This window comes from Schistocerca gregaria, chromosome 4 (assembly GCF_023897955.1).
Source record: "Schistocerca gregaria isolate iqSchGreg1 chromosome 4, iqSchGreg1.2, whole genome shotgun sequence".
Taxonomy (NCBI): Eukaryota; Metazoa; Arthropoda; class Insecta; order Orthoptera; family Acrididae; genus Schistocerca; species Schistocerca gregaria.
In genome coordinates this window covers 684,676,024-684,698,323 of record NC_064923.1, presented here as the reverse complement: position 1 = coordinate 684,698,323, position 22,300 = coordinate 684,676,024, and the positions used below count along the sequence as shown (strand labels likewise).

The window sequence follows — 22,300 nt, the reverse complement described above, 5'->3', positions numbered from 1 at the left end:
GCTTCTTGGGCACTGCACCTCATCCACTACTTACGTACTGCGAACCTAAAACAGAAAAAAAACTTTGATAGTTGTAAACAATTCGACTGAAGTTTCATATTTGTATCTTACTTCTAGCCTGAGTTATCAATTTATGTAATCAGGGAAAGTCTTTTCGGCACCCTGTATATTAATGAGGTGGGGAAGAGAATATTAATAATAACCTCAGATGTTTTGTAGATGATGCAGTTATCTCTAATTAAATACTTACTGAAGTAATCTGCACAAATATTCAATCAAATTGTGACAAGATTTAAAAGTGTTGCTAAGGCTAGCAAATCCTTTTAAACGTTCAGAAATGCAAAACTGAGCACTTTACAAAATGAAAAAAAAAAACATAGTGTTCTATTACTACAATATCAATGAATCACATTTTTGATCTGTAAACTCTTACAAATACCTCGGTGTAATAATCTGTAAGAATGTTAAAGCAGGCAGCAGACTTTGGTTCATTGGTAACAGATTGGGGAGATACAGTCAGCCTCCAATGGAGATTGCTTACTAAGCACTCATGTCACTCATTTTAGAATATTGCTCAGTTTTGTGGGATCTGTACCAAACAGGACAGATATAGTTGACGTTGATATACACTGTTAGCTGCCCCAAGCAGAAGAAATGCATTGTTGGTGCTCCACAGTTATCACAATTTTGACTGTGATAATCTAGTGCTGTAGTGTTCATCCTTAGCATGCCTGTGTACAAGATGTCACAAATTCACCATGTTTTTCTGTTTTAATATCTCATGTTAGCTGTTAATAACATCAATTCTTAAAACCAATTGGTAGTACTGATTACATACCAGACCTGTAAATTAAAAGACAATCAGGAACCTAAGTTTTAATTAAAGTTATTCGTTTACTGTTCTGTAAAATATTACACTAGCCTCAGTTGATCTCAGTATGTATGCTATTCTCAGGCATAGAATGAGTTAGTTGATGTTCATAAGGAGTTGGAAATTGCCCTGGCTACTGTCAAGTGACTTAAAGCTTCTGCTAGTGGATGTGCTGGGAGGCCTACTTAGAGTCATGTACCAGATTTACCAAAAGTACATCAAGTACTGTCCTCTACTATGGATACTGATCCCTTGACAGGAAGCACAAGATCTCTCACTGTTCAATTACTTGACTGTGAATAATAAGTCAAGTAGGTCTAGATGCTCTATATAGGGGAGACAGGGACCAGAGAACTCATGGTATTATACAAAGCTGCCTAGCTGACAATGTGGAGGTGCTATCTTCCATTGAAACCAAATTGAGCCACTGAGATTCACTTCACTGTTGGGAAATGTGTTGTATTCTGTGTCAAGGAGAGGCAGTGTAAAATGATAGGGGTGTATCAATCCTCGGCAGTTCAGACAAGCAACGAATAATGTTTCCCCTGAGAGAAGTGTCAGCAATGGATTGGAAGTGAACTCGGTGTATATGCCTGGAGGCCTTTCCGACAGCCATTGAGGGAACATGGCGCAAACCAACAGCAGTTTTTGGCACATGTTGGGACAAATGACGCTTGTCATCTGGGCTCTGTGGTCATGTTTGAGTGGTTCCAGCAAATGGCGTAAAAGGTTGAGAATATTGAGTTCAGCAAAGCTCACAATCTGCAGCATTGTCTGCAGAACTGATCGTGACCCATGGTTCTGAATTAGTTCGAAGCTACAAAGAGATTGTAGAGGTTCTGTGGCAAGCTAGGCTCCTTCCTAGACTTGGTCCATAGATTTAACTGTAGGGACACTCTAAATGGGCCAGCTGTGTACTACATATCAGAAGCTGCTATATGGGTAGCTGACTGTGTGTGGGATGCACACAAGGGTTTTTTAGAATAGGGAAATATCAATCCAGTCCAGATAACAAAGTTGTAAGAGACCGAGAAATATCAGTGTAAGATCCAAAGAAATGTGCCCCCCCCCCAGGCAAGAATTTTAAAATCCTAATGGTTAACTGCAAAAGCATTCACAACAAAGTTCCAGTATTTGAAGTGCTCCGAAGAAGCGGTGAAACTCACGTGATTCTAGTTACAGAAAGCTAGTTAAAGCCGACAATGTGAGAAGCCTTAGCTGTTTATTATCAAAAGATCTCGCACTAAACCCAAAGAAATACCATTTGTATGTAAAGGCTGTTAGTGGGTCAAACTTGGTGTACAAACACTCATGAGTAAGGCAAAGCTCCAGGGCCTGATAGAAACCATGTTAGATTCTATACTGTATTTGCCATTGAGTTGAACTCAGAGATGATGAAGTATCCCAAACAAAATGAGTTAGTCACATGGCACTATTGGCTGAGAGTAAGGGGTTGTTCAGCTGCCTGAACAAAATCATTTTCTTCCTCCACACACAAATGCTTTCTTTCCACAGCTCATAGAAGAGGTACATCGTCTAAAGTAAATTTTTTGAGCATAGGTGATCGCAACGTGAGTGTGTGTGTGGGGGGGGGGGGGGACTGTACCACCAGGATTCAAACTGGTAACTTTCAAATTGAACACCACTGCACAGATGTGCACTAGCACCCTTGGATATAAAGATGGATTTGAGGCACCAGTCACAATAGTTTGCTGAGTATGGGTGTTGGTGCAGAATGGACCACTAGCAAGACATAAGCAAAATAATAGAATGGAGCAAAGACTATGAATTAGACCTTTGTCTGGATGTCATAGATTTTGAGAAAGCTTTTATTTTAAAATCAGCTACCATTCTTTGAGAAATGAGGCATTGATTCAACATATGTTAGTGCACTGAAGAATGTACACACCAAGAGACAAAATGGCGAGTGTAGATTAGAGGTTTCAAGTGGCCCTAAAGGAAGTTTTTGGAGCTTCAACTATAAAAATGGAGGAGGAATAGCGTTATCAGTGATTGTTTATCATTTCTGCTTGTTTGTCTACTAGTTTTCTTTGTTCAGTGATCTCTCATTTTGTAGTGTATTAATGACCATCTGTCCTTGTAAAATTATCAACTTAGGGTCTCAGAAACCTGCCCCTCCACCCATCTCCCCACCCCTCTCCACCTTCAAATCTTTCCTGTTTTCTCCCAGTAGAGGCATAGTTAGTGGTTAGTTATGAAAGCTAAGAATATTTTTATTTCTCAACATATAGCGAAGATACTGAGTTGTGCATATGCACGCAAATGCAACTCTCACTCGCAAGTTGCATTTGTGTGCGTGCGTGCATGTGTATGTTGTCAATTTTTGACGAAGGCCTTGTTGGTCGAAAGCTTATTTTGTGACATTCTTTTTGTTGTGCCTATCAGCTACTGAGCATCTCTGCTATATGGTGAGTGGCAACTTTACTTTTCATAATATTGTTAAATTCCATCCTGGATTTTCTATTGTTTAATATTGTCTATTTTCTATTTGAAATGTTTCTCTTGACAGTTGTGAGAATTGCACCTCCTAAAGAGAAGTACTGGCCAGCCGTTTTGTCTTCCTTTAATTTTAAGAAGTAAATATTTTGCTGTATTTCAAGACATAAAGGAAAACTAAAAATCTGATCAATAGTAACTGGGTGTATAACATTAGAAAACCTGCTGAAGTAGCATATCTGCAGGTTGCTGAAGATCGTATGTGGTCTTTATCCAACAGAGATGTCAAAAGATAATTATGATAATATGTGGTCCTTTCGTCATACTCATACCTGACAGTAAATTAATTAAATTTCACTGCTTGTAGTTGAGTGTAGTGCAACCTGCCCATTTGTGATAAACTAACATTTGTTTACATAGCTGACAAGTAATAGTTAGCAGGCTCAAGTATTGATAACGGAGCAGTTCTGAAGGTTTGAAGAGTGCTGTTCCATAACAATTCTCGAAAATCAGCTAATCAGTTTCCACCAAATAGTGTGAATGGTATTTTTTACAGTGTCTGGGAAGCAATAAAGGTTCATTTTGTTCTTTTCAGGTTATTGCTTCTCAGCATCTTTGCCACCCTTGCTCGCAACAGCTGCTATAACAGCTTTGGAACTAATGAATAGAGATCAAAGCATGTTTGTGGATCTTCGGAAGAAATGTGAACTTGTCCATAGCAAATTCCAGTCAATAGAAGATCTGAAAGTGATAGGCCATTGTTATTCACCTGTAAAATATTTGGTATTTAAGGACCACATAAACTCTGGACTGCATTCCAAACGTACATATGAAGCCATTGCTGACTATGTAAGTTGCTATAATAATATACTCTTTTATGTTTACTGTGAAAGGTACTTGATCATTAATGTACAAATGCCTGGAAATGTAGTCTGTTGTTGGTACTCATTTAATATTTTTTAACATTTTCCTGATTTCAGTGAAATACTATCAGAAGTCTATGAAACGTCTAGGCTATCCAAACATCTTGTTATATTTTCTTTGATTGGCTTATAGCCAGAAAGTTGTGGAGACTGCAGAAATTTTTTTCAGTTTATTTTAAATATATAGTTTAGTTTCTTAAATGACTCCATGTGACATTCAAGTGTTAATTTCAATATTATAAGAAGTCAGTGCCCCACAGTTCATAAATATTTGAAAAATGTCGTGATCACAACCAAGAGCTGCTGATGTAAATGTCCTTATTGTACAGTGAGTTTCAGTCTACAGATCATCATCAGGTATCATAAGATATTCACTACATCATACAACAAAGTATAAAATCAGTGACATCAAATAATGTAAAATCCATGAGTTCTGTCATCAAATAATGTAAAATCTATGACTCATCACTGTTGTTAAACAGTATTAAAAATTACACTGTCAGTAAAAACGTACCAGACACTGTTCTCCTCTATTCATCCCACACAAAAAAAAGTTCCTATTTAGCTTGGTCACCTGTGGGTGGTGTATCTGAAGTGACGAAATTCCCTTGCCCAGTATGCTGAAAGTCTACAAAGTTCTTCACATACAGGCACTGTTCCCTAAATATAGTCCACAAACAGTTTTCCCACATAGCATTACACACCACTAATCCTCTGACCAGCACGAGAACCAGCTAGAAAGAAGCACCCCCTCAGCATACATTATCATTCTGGACTGGAGCAACTAAACCATGTCGTTCATCAGGGCTTTCAACTAACTGTCATCATACCCAGAAATGAGGTACATCTTACTCATGATCCCTGAGGCAAAACTTGAGAGTGGGAGTGGCATAGGGAAGAGTCAGGTTGTTTTGTAGGTTGCGGGGTGATGGAATATCAGTTTTAGGACGAGTGGAAAGGATTGGAGGTAGGATATGTCTAGATAGTCAAAACCCTGGTGAAGGACATAGTTCACTTACCCCAGTCTGCGACGACACTGAGGTGATGAGGGGTGTGCTCCTTTGCAGCTAGCTCTTGAGAATGATGGGAAGATTACGGGAGCGTGATGCTATGGTGTGGGAAATCTGTTTGCGGACTAGATTCAGGGATAGTGTCTATGTCTGTGAAGGCCTTTGTAAGACCTCAGCAAACTGGACAAAGGAATTCTTATCACTACAGATGTGGCATCCATGATTGGCTGTTAAGTGGGAGTGATTTTTTGGTGTGGAAGGTATGACAGCTGTCAGAATTCAGGAACTTTTGAAGGATAGTTTGCTTGATATAGGCAGAGGTATGCATGGAACCAAGAGAGAGGTGAGGTCAATGTCCATGAAGAGGGCACATTTGACTGAGGAGGACCAGGTGAAGCAGATGAAAGAGAAGGTTTTGAGGCTGTGGAGGATAGGTTGTCTTGGCCTAGACCCAGATCATGAGGATACCATCAATGAACTAAACCAGAGAAGAGGTTTGGGAGGCTAGGTAATTTTCTTCTAGATGTCCCAAAAACAAAACAAAATTTTGATGACCAATATGACATGTGAAAGCTTTATCTTTACTCGTAGCTGTACTGTATGTATATTATTTTAAACCATTAACTTTTCCTGTTTGTGTGTTTGTATGCTATACTCTGAATATCTGCTGTCATTGGCTCTCAAGATCATGTGACATGAGCTGTGATTGTTTGACAAAAGCGCATTGCACAATGTTATCTTATTTCAATGCTTAGACACTGCTGTGCTATATTTGGTGGAATTCATGTTTACTCTTCCGTACAAAGATATGCAGTGTGCATGTTGCCGCACATCAAAGATCTTTCCAAAATGAATTGGTTTTTTGCTAGGTTCATTTTTGAAAGAGCCCGCAAGTTATTTGTTGGTGTATAAAACCTGCACCATTCAGAGGAACAATAAGGTTTAGTGCTTTGAGGAAAAGTATATTGTCACATAACAAGAAAAATTGTGCTTTGGCCAGGGAAAAAGTGTATTTTTAATTGGGAAATCCAGGAATTCAAATTTATTTATTTACTTTTTCCATGGATACGGCCTGCTGATTTTTGATTCGGTACTTCATCTCATGTTTTCATAGGTTTACTGAGATTGAATATTGTTGCAATTCAGTATAACAGTTATTTCTTTTGACAAGTGAATTATTACCTTCATTTCTTGCACATTCAGGACAATGACATTTCAAACCTTCATCCAGCCATTTTGATTTAATTTGTCCGTGATTTCTCTAAATCACTCCAGGCAAATGCCAGGTTGGTTCCTTTGAAAGGGGACAGTTGATTTCCTTCCCCATCCTTCCCGAATCTGAACTTGTGCTCCATCTTTTATGACCTCATTGTCAATGGGATGTTAAACACTATTCTCCTCCTTCCTTTCCTGTTTAATATGTTGTTATATCAAACCTATGTACACCTATTTTTCCTTAAAATGAGTTGTTTAGCAACAATTCTAATGGCTGCTGCTATAACATTTTCTTATTTGCAGTGTATCAAGCATGGTGTAGCGGTTATCACGCCATCGTATCTAGAAGACAGAGAAAAACTCGACAGGGAATTGCAAAAAGGCATTCGTGTGACAGTGAATCGTTTGCTGACTGAGGATGAGATTAATCATGCTGCCTCTGTGATAAATTCTGCCTGTAAGGAAATCCTGAAATGTTCAAGTGACTCTGTTGTGAACAGTAACTGTAAAGATTTATTGAAAGGTTACAGAGTGTCCGATACATTAATCAGTGCTGTTGCATGATATTCAACCTTTTTAAAAGCCATTCCATGAAGTTTGTAGATATGTTGAAATGCACCTGTTTATGGGGAGTTGTAATTTTATAAAGTATCTAATGTCACAAATTCGACTGTTTGTTTTATGTACATTACAATATACACTAAATATTTTCCAACTGAGTATTGTGTCTGTTTTATGTAATTCAACTGAAGTGACAGCAGAAAATTTGTGCTGGCTCAAAGACGTAGACCAAGAATTCCTGATTTTACAGACAGTCACTGTGCTGTTAAGTTTTTCAGGTGCTCTGATCCACCTCAAAGTCTCAATGTCATCCACTGTTCCCTATTATATGTAATTTCTTGCAACACAAAAAAATTACCAGGTACAGAATAAACAATCCTCATGAAAATATTAATTTTCAACAGATGGTTCACAAGCATGATTGTCTCATGAAGGAGGGAACTGGTAAAGTACAATCTGTATTTGGTCCACAACTAGATGGTATACCAGAATTTCTGTTTATTTTCAGAATTTAAGATTTTTTGTAATGTTCTAATGCATAATGGTAATAATTCATTGGTATTAATGATTTACAAACATATGGCTTGTGCTCTGATTTTTCTGCCAGCATCTCCAATGCTTTGGAACACAAGGTCTACTGTTCCTTCTGTGATTGTGCAATTTCTACGTCAGCTAATAACAGTGGCAATAACTTGGTGGCAAAACCTTATGAGATACATAGTAACATTTAGTATAGTGTGGAGGTTAACTGTGTGGCAATACTGGGACCAAATCCTATTGATGGTGGCAGATTAGGGAAAAGGACAAACACACAACCAAGGTTCCAACAATTTATTTTTAAAAAAGAATAATTTTTTCTTTTTCTTGGAATACACTACCACATGCAGAATTTACTGTACCATGTTAACAATACATTTTACTATCAATAAATCACTAGAAATAAGTTTTAAAAGACCAAGGAGCTCTGTTGAAATCTAACCTGATACGTTTACCCAGGATGCTTTTATAATCATCAGTTGAAATTTCCTTTAAAAAAATTATAAGGTATATACAATTTACAGCCAAGATATTTACACTGAGCTTATACATCTTTTAATTAAAACATAATTCTGTGAGAGAGAGATTTAAATAACATTTAAAACACTATACATACAGAATTAAGCCACATCACAATCCAGTCTGTAGTAGCTGTCTCCAATTTTGTTTTGGGAGCTGAACATGTTGGAATGTATTACCTTCAGTTATCCACATCAACAAGAAATTGGGTTCATGGACATGCCCCTTGTACACATAAAAAAGATTATCTTCTTAGTTAAGTGTAGAGTGTCTCTGAAGCACAAGTACTTTGTGAACAATTCAAGTGATTAGTTTATACATAGCCACAGCACAAGTTTCACTATAGATTCCTTCAACAAGTATCATACTCCAATAACTGCTCACCATTGTGAAAGCGAAGCCAGAAAGAACATGAAAAAAATACATAAAAACACATAGTTCATAATACTAGTCTGACAAGGCTGCATCCGTGTAGGAAGAATCCACAACTACAACTGTCCTACATACACCCATTAAAAGTCACAGTGCTGAACATATAAAACATACCATACAAATACGGAGTCATGTAGAGTCCACTTATAATGTGCATCTGTCTGGACCAAGCCACACCTGTCACCCAATGCTCAACACACTTTTACATGCGACAGATATTCCCAAGGATCTGCTTAATAGCAAATGTACTTAGTACTCACGTCTTTATTTGCGGCTGTCATACGGGTTCCACCTGAAAGAAATTGTGCTCTGTATAATAGCCACTTAAGAAACATAGGTAATTCATGTAAACAACTGCCCAGCAGGTAATCTCTTTCAGCGTAAAGAATTATCACACTGTTCCACCCAGAAACTTCCGAACATAGGCGTCTCGCACACTACTACTCAGTCGTTGCCAGTAGAGAGAGACAACCACACCATGCGACTGCCCAGAACTACTAACTTTCCTCTTCACTCCATGGACATGCCACTCCACCTCCCTGCATCACAATGGTGGCTAATTTTGGTGCATACAATACACATCAGTTTTTTTTATCATTACTGTATCCTTAGGTCCACTGTGTTCCTCAACTGAGCTAACTTCGAATAAACCTACCATCCAGCCACTTATAACCCTATTTTGTTTAATCTTTTCTTACCCCCTTTCTACTCCAATAAACCCACACCCATGGGGAGAGCTGTAGGTCAAAGTGGATGACACTTTGGTGACTCAGTCACAGTGAAGAGAACCAAGCTGAACCGCACTTGTTGCCTTATGGGCCCAGCAGTCTTAGCAGAGTGATCAGTTTACTTTTTTTTAACACAGAGGGTCCTCACCCCAGTAAGTTTGCCTCATTAGTTGCTAACAAGATGAAAACCAAACTGTCAAACAACGGGAAATATATGAGCTTCAATTCTTCATCTGTAGCAGGCTGACGGTGCATTCTTCTTAAGCACAAATTGGTTTTTTGCGGAGGAAATTGAAGACAAGTACAGCAAGGTCACTTGAAGAACCAAAATTTGGAATGGATCCATACTGCTTAAAACTGCCTCCCACAACTCACAGGCATTATTAAGCTGTGAGAAACTTGCAACATCCCAGTCACAATTACCCCTCACAGGGATCATATACAGGGCTACTCCAAACGAAGGAACAAGTTTCAAACATTTATGGCTTCCAAACGACAAAAGATAGAAACACAGTTCCAATGTTCCTGGAGAGAGAAAAGTTCAAATTTATAGGCATTCAATGTGAGCACCATGTGTTATGATGGCTCATTTCCTATCACACTCGAAGCAGCTAGTCTCTCATTATCGAATTCACAGCTCCAATATTGTCATGTTCCTGAATTTCAAGAGTGTCAGGCATAGAGGGAGGAGGGGGGGGGGGGGGTAGAAAAATAAAGGTCACAAGGTGTGAGGTCTGGCAACGTCCTGGAATGGTGTCAATCAAGTAATGTCAGACGTGCTTGGAGAATTTCTCTAAGGACATCCAACATTACCTGAATGACACCATTCCAGGATGTTGCATTAAAAGCGAAGGAGCAGAGAATCTCCCCCCTCATTGGAAGCCAGTTCCATGGTGGATTGAAGAGATTGTAAAGACTATTGAGTGCTATAGAAGAGCAATGTGACAGTATTAGTGCCATTTGTCAAAAGACACTCATATCATCTTTAAAAATCTTCAAGCCACAGTCTACTACCTCATAAAAAGACAAAAGAAGGAACTGAAATTTGTACTTTTCTCACAGACATGGACCAAATTCTGGTGTATCTTTGGTCAAGAAAGAATTACTTATATCACAAGCAATTGTAAGGATGGCGTACTGATATCTGAATCTACTGTCATCACCGGCTATCTAGCAGTGCACTATGTCCGAGCTTCAGTGTCTGACATCTACATTCCCCTCCCTGCCCTTTGTCCCACAAAAGGTTAGCAAGAAGTGCCACTGTGTCTTTAAACACGAAATGTTTGGCTCCCTATAATGCCCCTTATTCTGAATAGGAACAACCCAGTGCACTTAATAAACTGCTGAAATACAATTCTGGGCCTTGATCAAATACATGATGAAATGTTATGGCATCTAGCCATTAAATGCAAGCACTACATCCTTGCAATTTCTAATCAAATCTGGCTTGAGGACCAGTTCCCTCCCTCCCCAATGGAGGGAAGTATGAATACTCTGCTTTTCAAACCAGGCAAAATCCCACAGGAAGTGGATAGCTGCACACCAATCTGTCTTATCAATGCCCTTTGCAAGAGGTTTGAGCACACGGTAAGCCAACAACTATGGTGGGCCCTAGGGATGAAGAGTGTATGGCCTAACTTACATTGTCATTGGTCTGCAGGTGGTCATCTACTCTGCCTGGAGTCTGTTATATCTGCTTCGGGACTGATGACCTTAGCTGTTTAGTCCCCCTTAAACATCCCAACAACCACCACCATATCTGCTTCTACCTTTTGTCACCATCTTATAGCTGACATCTTTGACCTAAATAAGACTCATGTCACCACCTCACACGAGAGGGGCTTCCATAACTCCCTCGCTATCAACAATTTTCTCTCAGTGATTCTTCACAGTTCAAGTTGGTAATTCCTACACTGTTTCCCATGTACAGGAAAATGGAATTCCGCAAGGCTTTGTTGTGAATGTGACTCTCTCCTTAACAGCAGTCAATGACCTTACACAGGCAGTGAGATCTATAGTCTCACCATTCTTATATGACTTCTGTGTGTACTACAGTTCTTCCAACTTTCCAAAATAAGGGTTGCTGAGCAACAAATACAGAGCACTATCAGGAAAGCAGAATATCGGCATTAACTGATGTGTTCAATACAGCTTCACCAGCTCACAACCGCGCGCATCTTGTGGTTATGCGGTAGCATTCTCACTTCCCACGCCCGGGTTCGATTCCCGGCGGGGTCAGGGATTTTCTCTGCCTCTTGATGGCTGGGTGTTGTGCGATGCCCTTAGGTTAGTTAGGTTTAAGTAGTTCTATGTTCTAGGGGACTGATGACCTAAGATGTTAAGTCCCATAGTGCTCAGAGCCATTTTGAACCAACCAGCTCACAACCAAACTGCAACCTTTCAAACTAACGTAGACCTCAGACTGTGCTACAGATCAGTCAAGTCACCACAACTTACGTTCAAGAAAATAATATAGATGCAACAGAAATATTGACAGTGATGTGTTCTCTTTTTGCACTCTAAAATGTTATGTAACACATCATCACTACTTTATAGGATGAAGCTGATGTCCAGAATAGGTAAGTTCCATGGCCCAAAATATTTGGCAGTTAACATCATGATGATTTTTCCATTGGCAAAATATTCTGGATTAGTCCTCCATTCATGTCTTCGAGAGGGTACTGCTAAAGGGAAGGTAACCCAGAGAAAAAGATTAATTATTCAATTAAAGGGTAACACTGTATGAGATGAAATGAGGAATGTCAAAATTTGAATGTTGTAGGAATGCAGAACAATGTGAAAAGGGACATTCAGGGCACAATCTGGATGTAGTAGGGGTCATTGGAGTGAAATGGAAATAAGATAAGGATTTTTACTCTCATGGATATAAGGTAATATCAACAGCAGCAGAAAATGGTATAACGGAAGTTGGATTCATTACGAATAGGGAAGGTAGGTAAGAGAGTGAGTAAAAGCGAACAGTTCTATGATACGGTTGTTACCGTCAGAATTAACAGCAAACCAATGCCAACAACAGTAGTTGAGGTATATATGTCAACACAACAAGCATAAGATGAAGAGGTAGAAGTAGTATATTAGTATAAAGAATGAGTAGTTCAGTATGTGAATGGCAATGATAATCTAATAGTCTTGGAGTACTGGAATACAGAAGAATGAGTTATTGTAGAATGTGTGCTGGGAATGAGAAAGGCAAATGACGAATTGAGTTCTGCAATAAATTTCAGCTAGTGATAGCAAAAACACTATTCAAAAATCACAAGAGGAGTTGGTACACTTGAAAAAGGTGCAGAGACATGGAAAGATTCTCACTGGATAACATAATGTTCAGACAGAGATTATTAAACTAGTTGTCTTTTAAGGCATGCCCAGGGCGTGATAAAGACCCAGATCACAATTTAGTAACGATGAAGAGTAGACTGTAGTTTGAGGATAATTTGGAATAATCATTGTTGAAAAAAGTGGGATGCTGAAATACGGGGGAGTGATGAAATGCATTTGAAATTCATTAAGGTCATAGATGTTGTGATAATGAATATCACAGTATGCAGTTCAGTTGAAGAGGAATGGACAGACAAACATAAGTACAAGGAAGGCAATTATGAAGAAACCTGGGTAACATAACTGCTACAACTGATCAATGAAAAAAAGAGAAATACAAAAAAGTTTCAGGTCACCATGTTGTAACACCCCCCTTATGCTTACAAATACATTGACCAAGTGCATAGGGTGATACAGAAAGATGAAATGTAGTTAGCAAAACAAGGAAAAAATGTCCTGTAAACATGGGCTCTAAAGTGCAAATATGAGGTCTATTAAAAAATTCCGGAACTTTGTCCACACAATTTTTTTTACACTTACCTTTTAGTTAATGTACACGATTTCCTTCGAAATACTCGTCTCAATAATTGATACACAACTTCCAACATAGTTTCTCCTTCCAGAAGCAGTCTTTGTACACCTCTTGCTGGTGGATTGTGTGAAGCGCCGTCTGCAAATTTTCTTTTATCTCGTCTTTGTCCAACTATCAGGGTTTTCAACTTTGCAGGGGGGGGGGGGGGACGCAAGGGCCAGGTCTGAAGATTACAGAAGATGAGGGAGGACACTGATTCTGTTTTTTACACAATAGTCATGCACCAATAGGGATGAATACGCGGGTGCATTATCGTTGATGCAAGAGCCATGAATTGTCTCACCACATTTTAGGCCATTTCCTTTTCAAATTTTCTTACAGTCATCCAACACGTTATAATAGTACCACTGATTAACAGTTCGTCCCTAATCCTGCAAAGTGAAAGAAAACTATCAGCATGGCTTTGAAATTTGACCTGACCTGTTGAACTCTTTTTGGTCTTGGAGAAGCTTTCCCGATTCATTGTGGAGATTAAACCTTGGTCTCAACATCATAACCATAGACCCATGTCTCATCACTAGTTTTGATTCTCCTGGGGAACATCTTGTTCTCATTTGAGCGATCCAAAAGCTCTTCACAAATTGCAAGGCAAAGTTCTTTCTGGTCTTGACTCATGAGCCATAGGATGAACTTGGCAGCAACACAATGCATTCCAATATTCTGTGTCAGGATTTCATGACACGATCCAACTGAAATTTTACATCTCGTACAGTCAGTCTTCGATTGGCACGCACAGTTTCGTTGATGTTCCTGACATGAGCGTTGTAGGTATATGTCGAAGGGCTTCCTGAACAAGCTTCATATTTAACTTCTCTCCAGCAATTTTTAAACCATGTGAACTATTTATAACACCAAGTATGGTTTAAGCACTCATCACTGTAGACTTCCTTCATCATTTGGTGTGCCTCTGTAAAGGTTTCCTTGAGTTTCATGCAAAATTTATTGCAGACGTGTTACTCCTCTAACTCTGCCATTTCGAAATTCACAATGTTCTGCTCAGTACAGCACTGAACAATACCTAACAGACATACAACACTGAAACTTCCAGCAGTTACACATTAAACACGTATGCAGGGATGCCAATTGCATTTTGCTCCAGCAGTTACACATTAAACACATATGTGGGGATGCCAATTGCTTTTTGCTCCAACACACCATTGGCATGAAATTACGGATGTTCCAGAATTTTTTGAACAGACCTCATTTTAAGTTTATTAGCACTTTTTGTCTCACTATTGCGAAACAGCAGCTCCCACATAGCTCTTAAGGTATGCATTGTAGAAACCATATTCACCAGACAATTTTTTTCTTGTTTAGCTTCATACTACCCCCTTCCAAACTATGGAGAGCAAAGAGCTGTATATAAATGCACTAACATGATTGAATATTTGTATTCCTGTTTACATGCTGGTAGCATTGTCTCGCATGAAAAATGTTACTGTCGCAATATGAAAATATCCTAACCAAAATGCAATGATTACTGTATGTTTATATTATCCTCTGATGGATTATACACTGAGGTGACAAAAGTCATGGGATACATTCTAATATCGTGTCGGGTCTCCTTTTGCCCAGCATAGTGCAGCAGATTGATGCGGCATGGACTCAACAATTTGTTGGAAGTCCCCTGCCAAACTATTGTGCCATGTTGCCTCTATAACTGTCCACAATTGTGAAGTGATGCTGGTGCAGGATTTTGAGCATGGGCTGACCTCCAAATTAAGTTCCATAAATATTCAGTGGGATTCATATTGGGCGATTTCAGTGACCAAATCATTCACTCAAATTGTCGAGAATGTTCTTCAACCTAATCATGAACAAGTGTGGCCTGGTGACATGGTGCATTGTCATCCATAAAAATTCCATTATTGTTTGGGAACGTAAAGTCCATTAATGGCAGCAAATGGTCTCCAAGTAGCCGCCATTTCTAATCAATGGTCAGTTAAGTTGGACCAGAGGATTCAGTCCATTCCATCTAAACACAGCCCACTCCATTATGGAGTCATCATCCACAGGCACAGTGCCTTGTTGACTACTTGTGTCCATTCGTGGGGTCTGAACCACAGTCAAATCCTACTGTCAGCTCTTACCAACTTTAACAGGGGCTCATCTGACCAGGCCACAGTTTTCCATTCATCTAGGAACCAACCAATATGGTCACGAGCCCAGGAGAGGTGCTGCAGGCAATGTGCCGTTAGTAAAGGCACTTGTGTTGGTCATCTGCTGCCATAGCCCATTAAAACCTAATTTCGCCCCACTGCCCTAATGGAAACATTCATTGTACGTCCCACATTGATTTCCGTGGTTATTTCATGCAATGTTGGTTGTCTGTTAGCAATGGCAACTCTACCCAAATGCCGCTGCTCTCGATAATGCCTGAAATTTGGTATTGTTGGCACACACTAGACACTGTGGATCTTGGAATATGGAATTCCCTAACAATTTCCGAAATGGAACATTCCATTTATCTTGCTCCAACTATCATTCCTTATTCAAAGTTTGTTAATTCCCATCATGCAGCCTTAATAACATCAGATACCATTTTACATGAATCACGTGAGTACAAATGACTTGTGTAAGTGGTACTACTGCCATCTGTATGTGTGCATATCACTAACCCATGACATTTGTCACCTCAGTGTATTATCTGCATCAATTCACTGCTGGTACAGGGTGCAAATTAAGAAAACATTTCTTCGCTCCTTACAAGTATCGTATTCTTCAGTGTCATGTGCAACATATCCTTAAAAAGTTTCCATCAGTTTTAAGCTATTGTTTAAACTTAGCAAACAGAAGAAAATTGATTCTGTTTACATTTTAGCTCCTATCGTGAATAAGTAAGAAATGTCTGTACTGTTCACTACATTTATACTTCGCGTGAACCACACGATGTCTGCATGTGTGTATACCACAAAAACCATAGTAAATAAAAAAGTTACAACCAGCAATTACAAATTAGTAAGTGGCACTTGTTGAGAAACTACTCGAGAGAAAAATAAATGTATTTAAAGATAGACAAGTATTATACACATTGTACAAAACATTTTTATTGGACACACTGCTGTCTTTATTGCTTGTGCACTTTACTCGAAAGAAAGAAATTAAACACATTGCTATGCTTTTTATTCTTTCTGATAATAATGTTCATAAATCACTTCACAGTAATGTTTTGATGTCAGGAGTACTGAGGAGGCTACTGAAATCTCTAATTAAACGGCACTGGGAATCCGCTGCCCTTTTATGTAGGCTGCCAACTTAACTTTCGGGCTATCTTGAACATTGCATCACTTGTGAAACTTTGCCATCTGTTTCACTCCCTTCCAGGCACCACAGTGACATCTTGTATGGGGAACGTAGCAGATGCAGTCACTGTCAGACCTAAGCCCCACATGGCGACAGACCATGAAAAAGTCAACCAATGTGCCGCAGAACATTTGCCGTGTCGCTCTATATGCACATGCTCACAAGAATATAAAAAACTGTTCTGGTCCTTGCCTACTCTGTGAAGTTAATAAATCATGCAAGCACAGTGTATTCCGGTACAGTCATTCATGTTCACTTTACAGCCTACATAACAAGCACTTATAATATCACTGCAGTTGAAGCACCTAAACTATTATAACTCATTGCAGCTGAATACTGGCAGCCTCTTGCAACATATGTGGTACATAGTTTATTTGTTCAATTTATTCACATTCTGCAAATAAGTTTACATCTCACTAGTTTCTCCGGCATCCTGATCTGGATTTGCACTTCTCATCACTGGTGATACAACCTGATGTTCTGTATATGCTGAAGCCAAATTGTTTCCCCAATACAACTTATTTTGCTTCTGCTGCATTTGTGTGTACAATCTTAATAATATCAAAGTGAACCCTTATAAATTAGATGGAATTTCTATATCTTGTTGGTCAATTTCAATGAGTTACTATGTGTTTTAACTATAGTCTGATTAAAATTACTTGGTAGTTGACACTTCACGTGTTGGAGCTTTCTTTCTTGAACCAAGCTCTCAACATCACACAAGAACTGTTTGCCATAGCCAAACTGCCACAGCAAATAGTTAACTTCCAATTCCTTGGGTGGCATATTTTATTCTTGTGTTTGAAGCCCCAACCCTGGGTCCGGCCCTTTTATTTCGCATTTCACCACACACACACACACACACACACACACACACACACACACACACACACACACACACACACATGCGCGGCCGCATAAACGTGGTAATGAAATACGCACATTTTGTACACACCACTAGCCAGAAACTACTGGATCATTTAGCGCAAAACAATTAGGCTTCATATTTTCATTTATCATCACAGAGATCAGTCTACAGTAGGTAAAATTCATACAATATGGTGTAAAACTGAACATTTTGAAGGCACAAAATGATTGTTACAACTGGTTGTTTGGATACACAAATATAATGATATAACCTGAAGGTTTTTCATATTGCAATGGTAATTGCACAGTGTACAATGCAAAAGGATGTGTGTTCGAATATCACGAGGTGACAATTATTATTTTCACTCTTTTTTTGTGTTTAATCTTTTGTTCCATCATTATATTGATGTTTTTATTTGCTCTTATTTTTCTTCCTATCACTCTTCTTCCTCTTGGAATCTGCCTGTGTCGCGCATAACCTATAATTGAGATGCAACTAAGACTGCTCATCGGTTGGTATTGCATCAGCTTGCATAGAAAAAGAGCCAAGTTACAATTTGCTTTTTGTGCTGAAACTGATTTTTTTTCTGTTCCTGGTTTTGTCATGCACATACGCTTCAGTCACTGTGAGCAAAGCGAGCATGATTAATAGTTCTGCCGCAGATTGCTGACCGCTGTTTTCTCAGGTACATTGCATGTCAAGTGGTTGTGCTTAAGTTAGTATATGAGTGTAAATTCAGGGCTACAAGAAACGTCTGCTGCAGTTCAGTCACTGGTCATTTAAAATCAGCTGTGGACAGAGCATCCCATGTTCCTGCCATACATGATGGCAGCATCTTCAGCATTGGTCCGCCATACATGGACAACATTTCAGCACTTGTGGACTGACCCTCTGTGTTTGTGTGTTACCTTTAACTGAGTAGTAGCTGATGTGGCACACTAGCAACAAGTGACAAACATCAACTATCAAGTAATTTTAAATGGATTATAAAATCCAGTTCCCCACATGATATATGATTGGCTTCAACAATTTATCATACCATTTCTTCCTCTCTTCAGCTCTTTTTCATATCATCTCCAACATTGATTTAATCAGATCTTCTTTCGACATTGATTCTCCTGTTGGAAAACCTATCATAGCAGTAAACCAGCTAACTCTTGAGACTTGTTTAATTGAATAGACATTTAGCACATACTTTATGCTTATTTCTGCAATATGTCCTAAAAGAGATGCCCTAATTCTTTCAGTGTGTGTCCCAATGGGTTTGATCCTGGGTCCTAGTAGAAATCCAGATCTGGTTTGGTGCTGGATGGCAGTGGGAAATCCAGATCTACCTTAATTCATTTGATGTTCAATAATGTTTTCAAAACAGTCTTCTTGCAATTTCCTAATTATGATATCTGCATTATCCTCTCTCAACATATATTTTACAAATTTCAGAATCAAATCGTGTACCACTATGATATGTATAAAGATAACCATAGTGGTGATATTGATCAATGGCAATCGTTTGTCCAAGCTGTTCTGGATTAAGTGATGCCTTAGTTCCTGGTGTTGCACAGGCAAAAGTGTGTTTTTATGGCATTTGTTACACATTTGCAGTAGTTTTCTAGTTTATTTCAACATATTATCAAAAATACAGTGTTCCTGCAATTTGCATGCATTCATTAGGGCTAAACTGTGTGGACTTAAGGTGCATATATTTTTCTAATTCATCTATGGTGTGATTGGGAATTCATACCTTCCATTTATCAACATTTGAATTTGTTCATCTGCACAGAACTTCCCAATACAACAAGACAGTATGTTCTTATTTTTTTTATGTGAAATATCATTATACTTATCTTTTATCATCTGCAGAATAAGGACAACATCTTGTTTTGGCTTACTTCGACATACAGTATGTACCAGGGGGGATAATACAGTACCAGGCACACTTTTACATCTACCCAGAGGCACTTTCCAAACTGCAGCGGATGCCACAAATCTCTGTGCGCTGAACATTTTTATGTTATGACTCACAAAGGCAGTGTAAATGAAAGAAAAGAAGAATGTCTCATTTAAAAAGTAGTGGTATGCTATTTAATTATTAACATTGCTGTTGTGCATTATTTTCTTTGATTATACAGCTGACAAAGTGATGTAAATCATTAACTTCTTGTTATAATTTTTTTACACATGCACACACACACACACACACACTCTTTCACTGCTGCAGAATATGAGTATTGTTAAAACAATATGGAATGTGCAAGAGATTGAAATATCATATACTCATTTTACTTATTTTTCACATGTAATAAACACATTCTCGAACAAGATTTTTTTCAAAACATGTTGGACACATATAACCACCTAGCTTTCCTCTTCCTTTCCGTTCAAAATATGATAAATAGGAGGGCACTGGTTACGACTCCACAGTGTAGTGTTCCACTCACACATTATGCATCTGTAGAAGGACAAAAGTGAATGACACAATTATGCATGCAAAAGTTTGTTATGACCTGACAGCACAGCTTTCAGAGTACTATCAGAATTATGGCCCAAACTAACACGCGGGATTGGTTGCTGAGGCTGATATCATGCAAGTGTGTGTTTTTCTCCTTAAAATACAAGGTCAAGTTGGTGATGTCTCCCTATTAGATAACTATCACTCACAATGCTGGTGGTAGCAACACTAACTTCTTTCTGTTTAGCTTAAAACATTGTAGCAATTTCTTCACACAGTATGTCTCGCTTCCAAACTTGGTAGTTACACTTTTGCAGGAGATGTGCAGATTTGACAAATTTGTTGCTGCGACTCACTACCGCGACTGAACTCTGCTGGTCATTTCAGTAAATGATTCTTTGTTTGCCTAGCATACACCTTTTGTTTATGGGAGTTTGCTGTTCAGTTTCTTATTCTGCATGGATAAATTTGTCGTTTTTAATCACACCACACTTAGTGTTGTACAAATTCTCCTTTAAAGACCTTGAACCTCATTTTCTCTCTCTCCTTCTCTCTCTCTCTCTCTCTCTCTTTTTTTTTTTTTTTAAAGCAACGTTTATATGACTCAATGCATCATCTTCAGGCCTTAAGCTTCAGTTGTATACTTAATCTCATCAGTGGCTAAAATCTATGAAATGGCTTCCTTAGAATACTGTAACAGTGGTGAAGTGCCAGCAACCATCAGCTACCAACAGACTCACAGAGTCTAAATCTACAGCTACAAACATACTCTGTGAACCACTGTGAAGTGCATGCAGAGAGACTGAGTGTGGTAATACATTTTTTTTCTAATCATGTATAAATCACAGAATGAATTACTGTTTAAATGTTATAATTAGTTTAATCTTGCCTTCACAGTCATTAAGGGAGTGATGCACATGGGGCTGAAGAATGTCTCTACATTCTTCACTTAATACTGATTCCTGAAACTCTGTAATCAGACTTTCGTGAGGTAACAGGCATTTAACTTCATGCATCTGCCAATTCAAGTCTTAACATTTGCGTAACACTTGCCTGTGTGTCAGATGAACCAGTAGCTGTTTGTGCAACCTTTCTTTGCAGACTTTCAATATCTACAGTTAATCCTGCTTGGTATGGGTCCTGCACAGTTGAGCAACATTCTAAAAGGAGGAGCCCAACCGATTTGTAAACACTCTTATTTGCAGAATTATTGCATTTTTCCAGTATCCTACCAATAAACCAAAGTTTGCCACCTGCCTTGCCCACTATTTAGCTCATGCGACCATTTCACTCATATCCCTACAAATTATTACTCCAGAGTATTTGTACGAATTTGATTCCAATGATTAATGTGTTGACATACTGGTACAATACTACATATATGTGTTTTGTGAACTATAGTTTTACATCTCTGAACATTTAAAAAGAGTGCCAATCAAACACCAATTTGAAATCTTACCAAAATCTGACTGGATATATTTGTATAGCTTTCTATAGACAACTGCAAAAACTGAAATGTTACTTGTAAAACTTGTCTACCAGGTAAAGTATACACCATGAAAATCAAGGGTGTGTACGTAGTTTCCTGGGGCATGCCTAAAGTTACTTGTACATCTGTCGATGATTCTCCATCCAAGATAGCATGCAACTTCCTCTCTATCAAACTGACTCTCACCCCATATAATTGTATTTTATTAATAAATTTTGATGTGATACCAACTTTACAATAAACCCATCTCTCTCTAAGTGTAAAATAGAATTTGCCTGTTAACATCGCTGGCAATGCTATCAAAATAAATTTGTCTTCTTGTGCTTCCACCACACTGCACAGAAATCTGAATTCTCACGAAGTTATTCTTGCTAGATGAATCGAACAGCACAACTATGATAGTAATACCTAAGAAATGATGTAGCAACCACTAACTGTTTCATTAAACTCTACCGGTTAACTGTTTCTGATGCTTTCGCATCCATCTTCTAAAGCTACGCGTCTCTTATGCCATCTTAACACATTTTAGATGTACTGAAACAATGGTTTCTGTTTGCCTCTGTTTCTTCATCTCCACTTAAACTGCAGCCCATTTCTTAACCTTTTAGTAAGCAGTTTGTGATACGCCCAACACTCCCAAATGGGTGTTGTGTTGGTTTTATCCCCTCAGTATGTAAAGCAGCATGTAAAAATGTTATAATGTGCACAGTGATTCCACACTTAACATGACTGCAGCATGCACAGTGATGGATGCTTCACTGCCAGGCCAGGTCCCAGTACAAGTCTCTGCTGTCGCAGCTGGCAGACTCGTGACAGTCAGTGTTAGTCAACAAGCCTGAAGGACAAATAGTGACAGCTACATTTGGACAATGCTAGTTTCTACTACTTGACAGTGAAGTCGGCTAGGTGCTGGCAGTGTATGCCTGAAGTTCTACTATTCAGCCAAGCCATACTCCTCCCGATGTCTCTGTCCAGGAATCTTAGTGCACCACTAACTGCCATTCAGC

General features: G+C 38.7%; 1 protein-coding gene across 1 annotated transcript in view; it reads left to right on the top strand.

Moving 5' to 3' along the window:
• The window catches only part of LOC126268208 (serine palmitoyltransferase 1), a 103,781-nt gene extending 96,586 nt beyond the window's left edge, over nt 1-7,195 (top strand). Inside the window, exons 9-10 of the mRNA XM_049973836.1 lie at nt 3,924-4,177; nt 6,780-7,195. Coding sequence (XP_049829793.1) covers nt 3,924-4,177; nt 6,780-7,040 — 515 coding nt within the window. The 3' untranslated portion in view covers nt 7,041-7,195. The remainder of the gene's footprint in view (nt 1-3,923; nt 4,178-6,779) is intronic.
• Nucleotides 7,196-22,300: the final 15,105 nt, after the last annotated feature.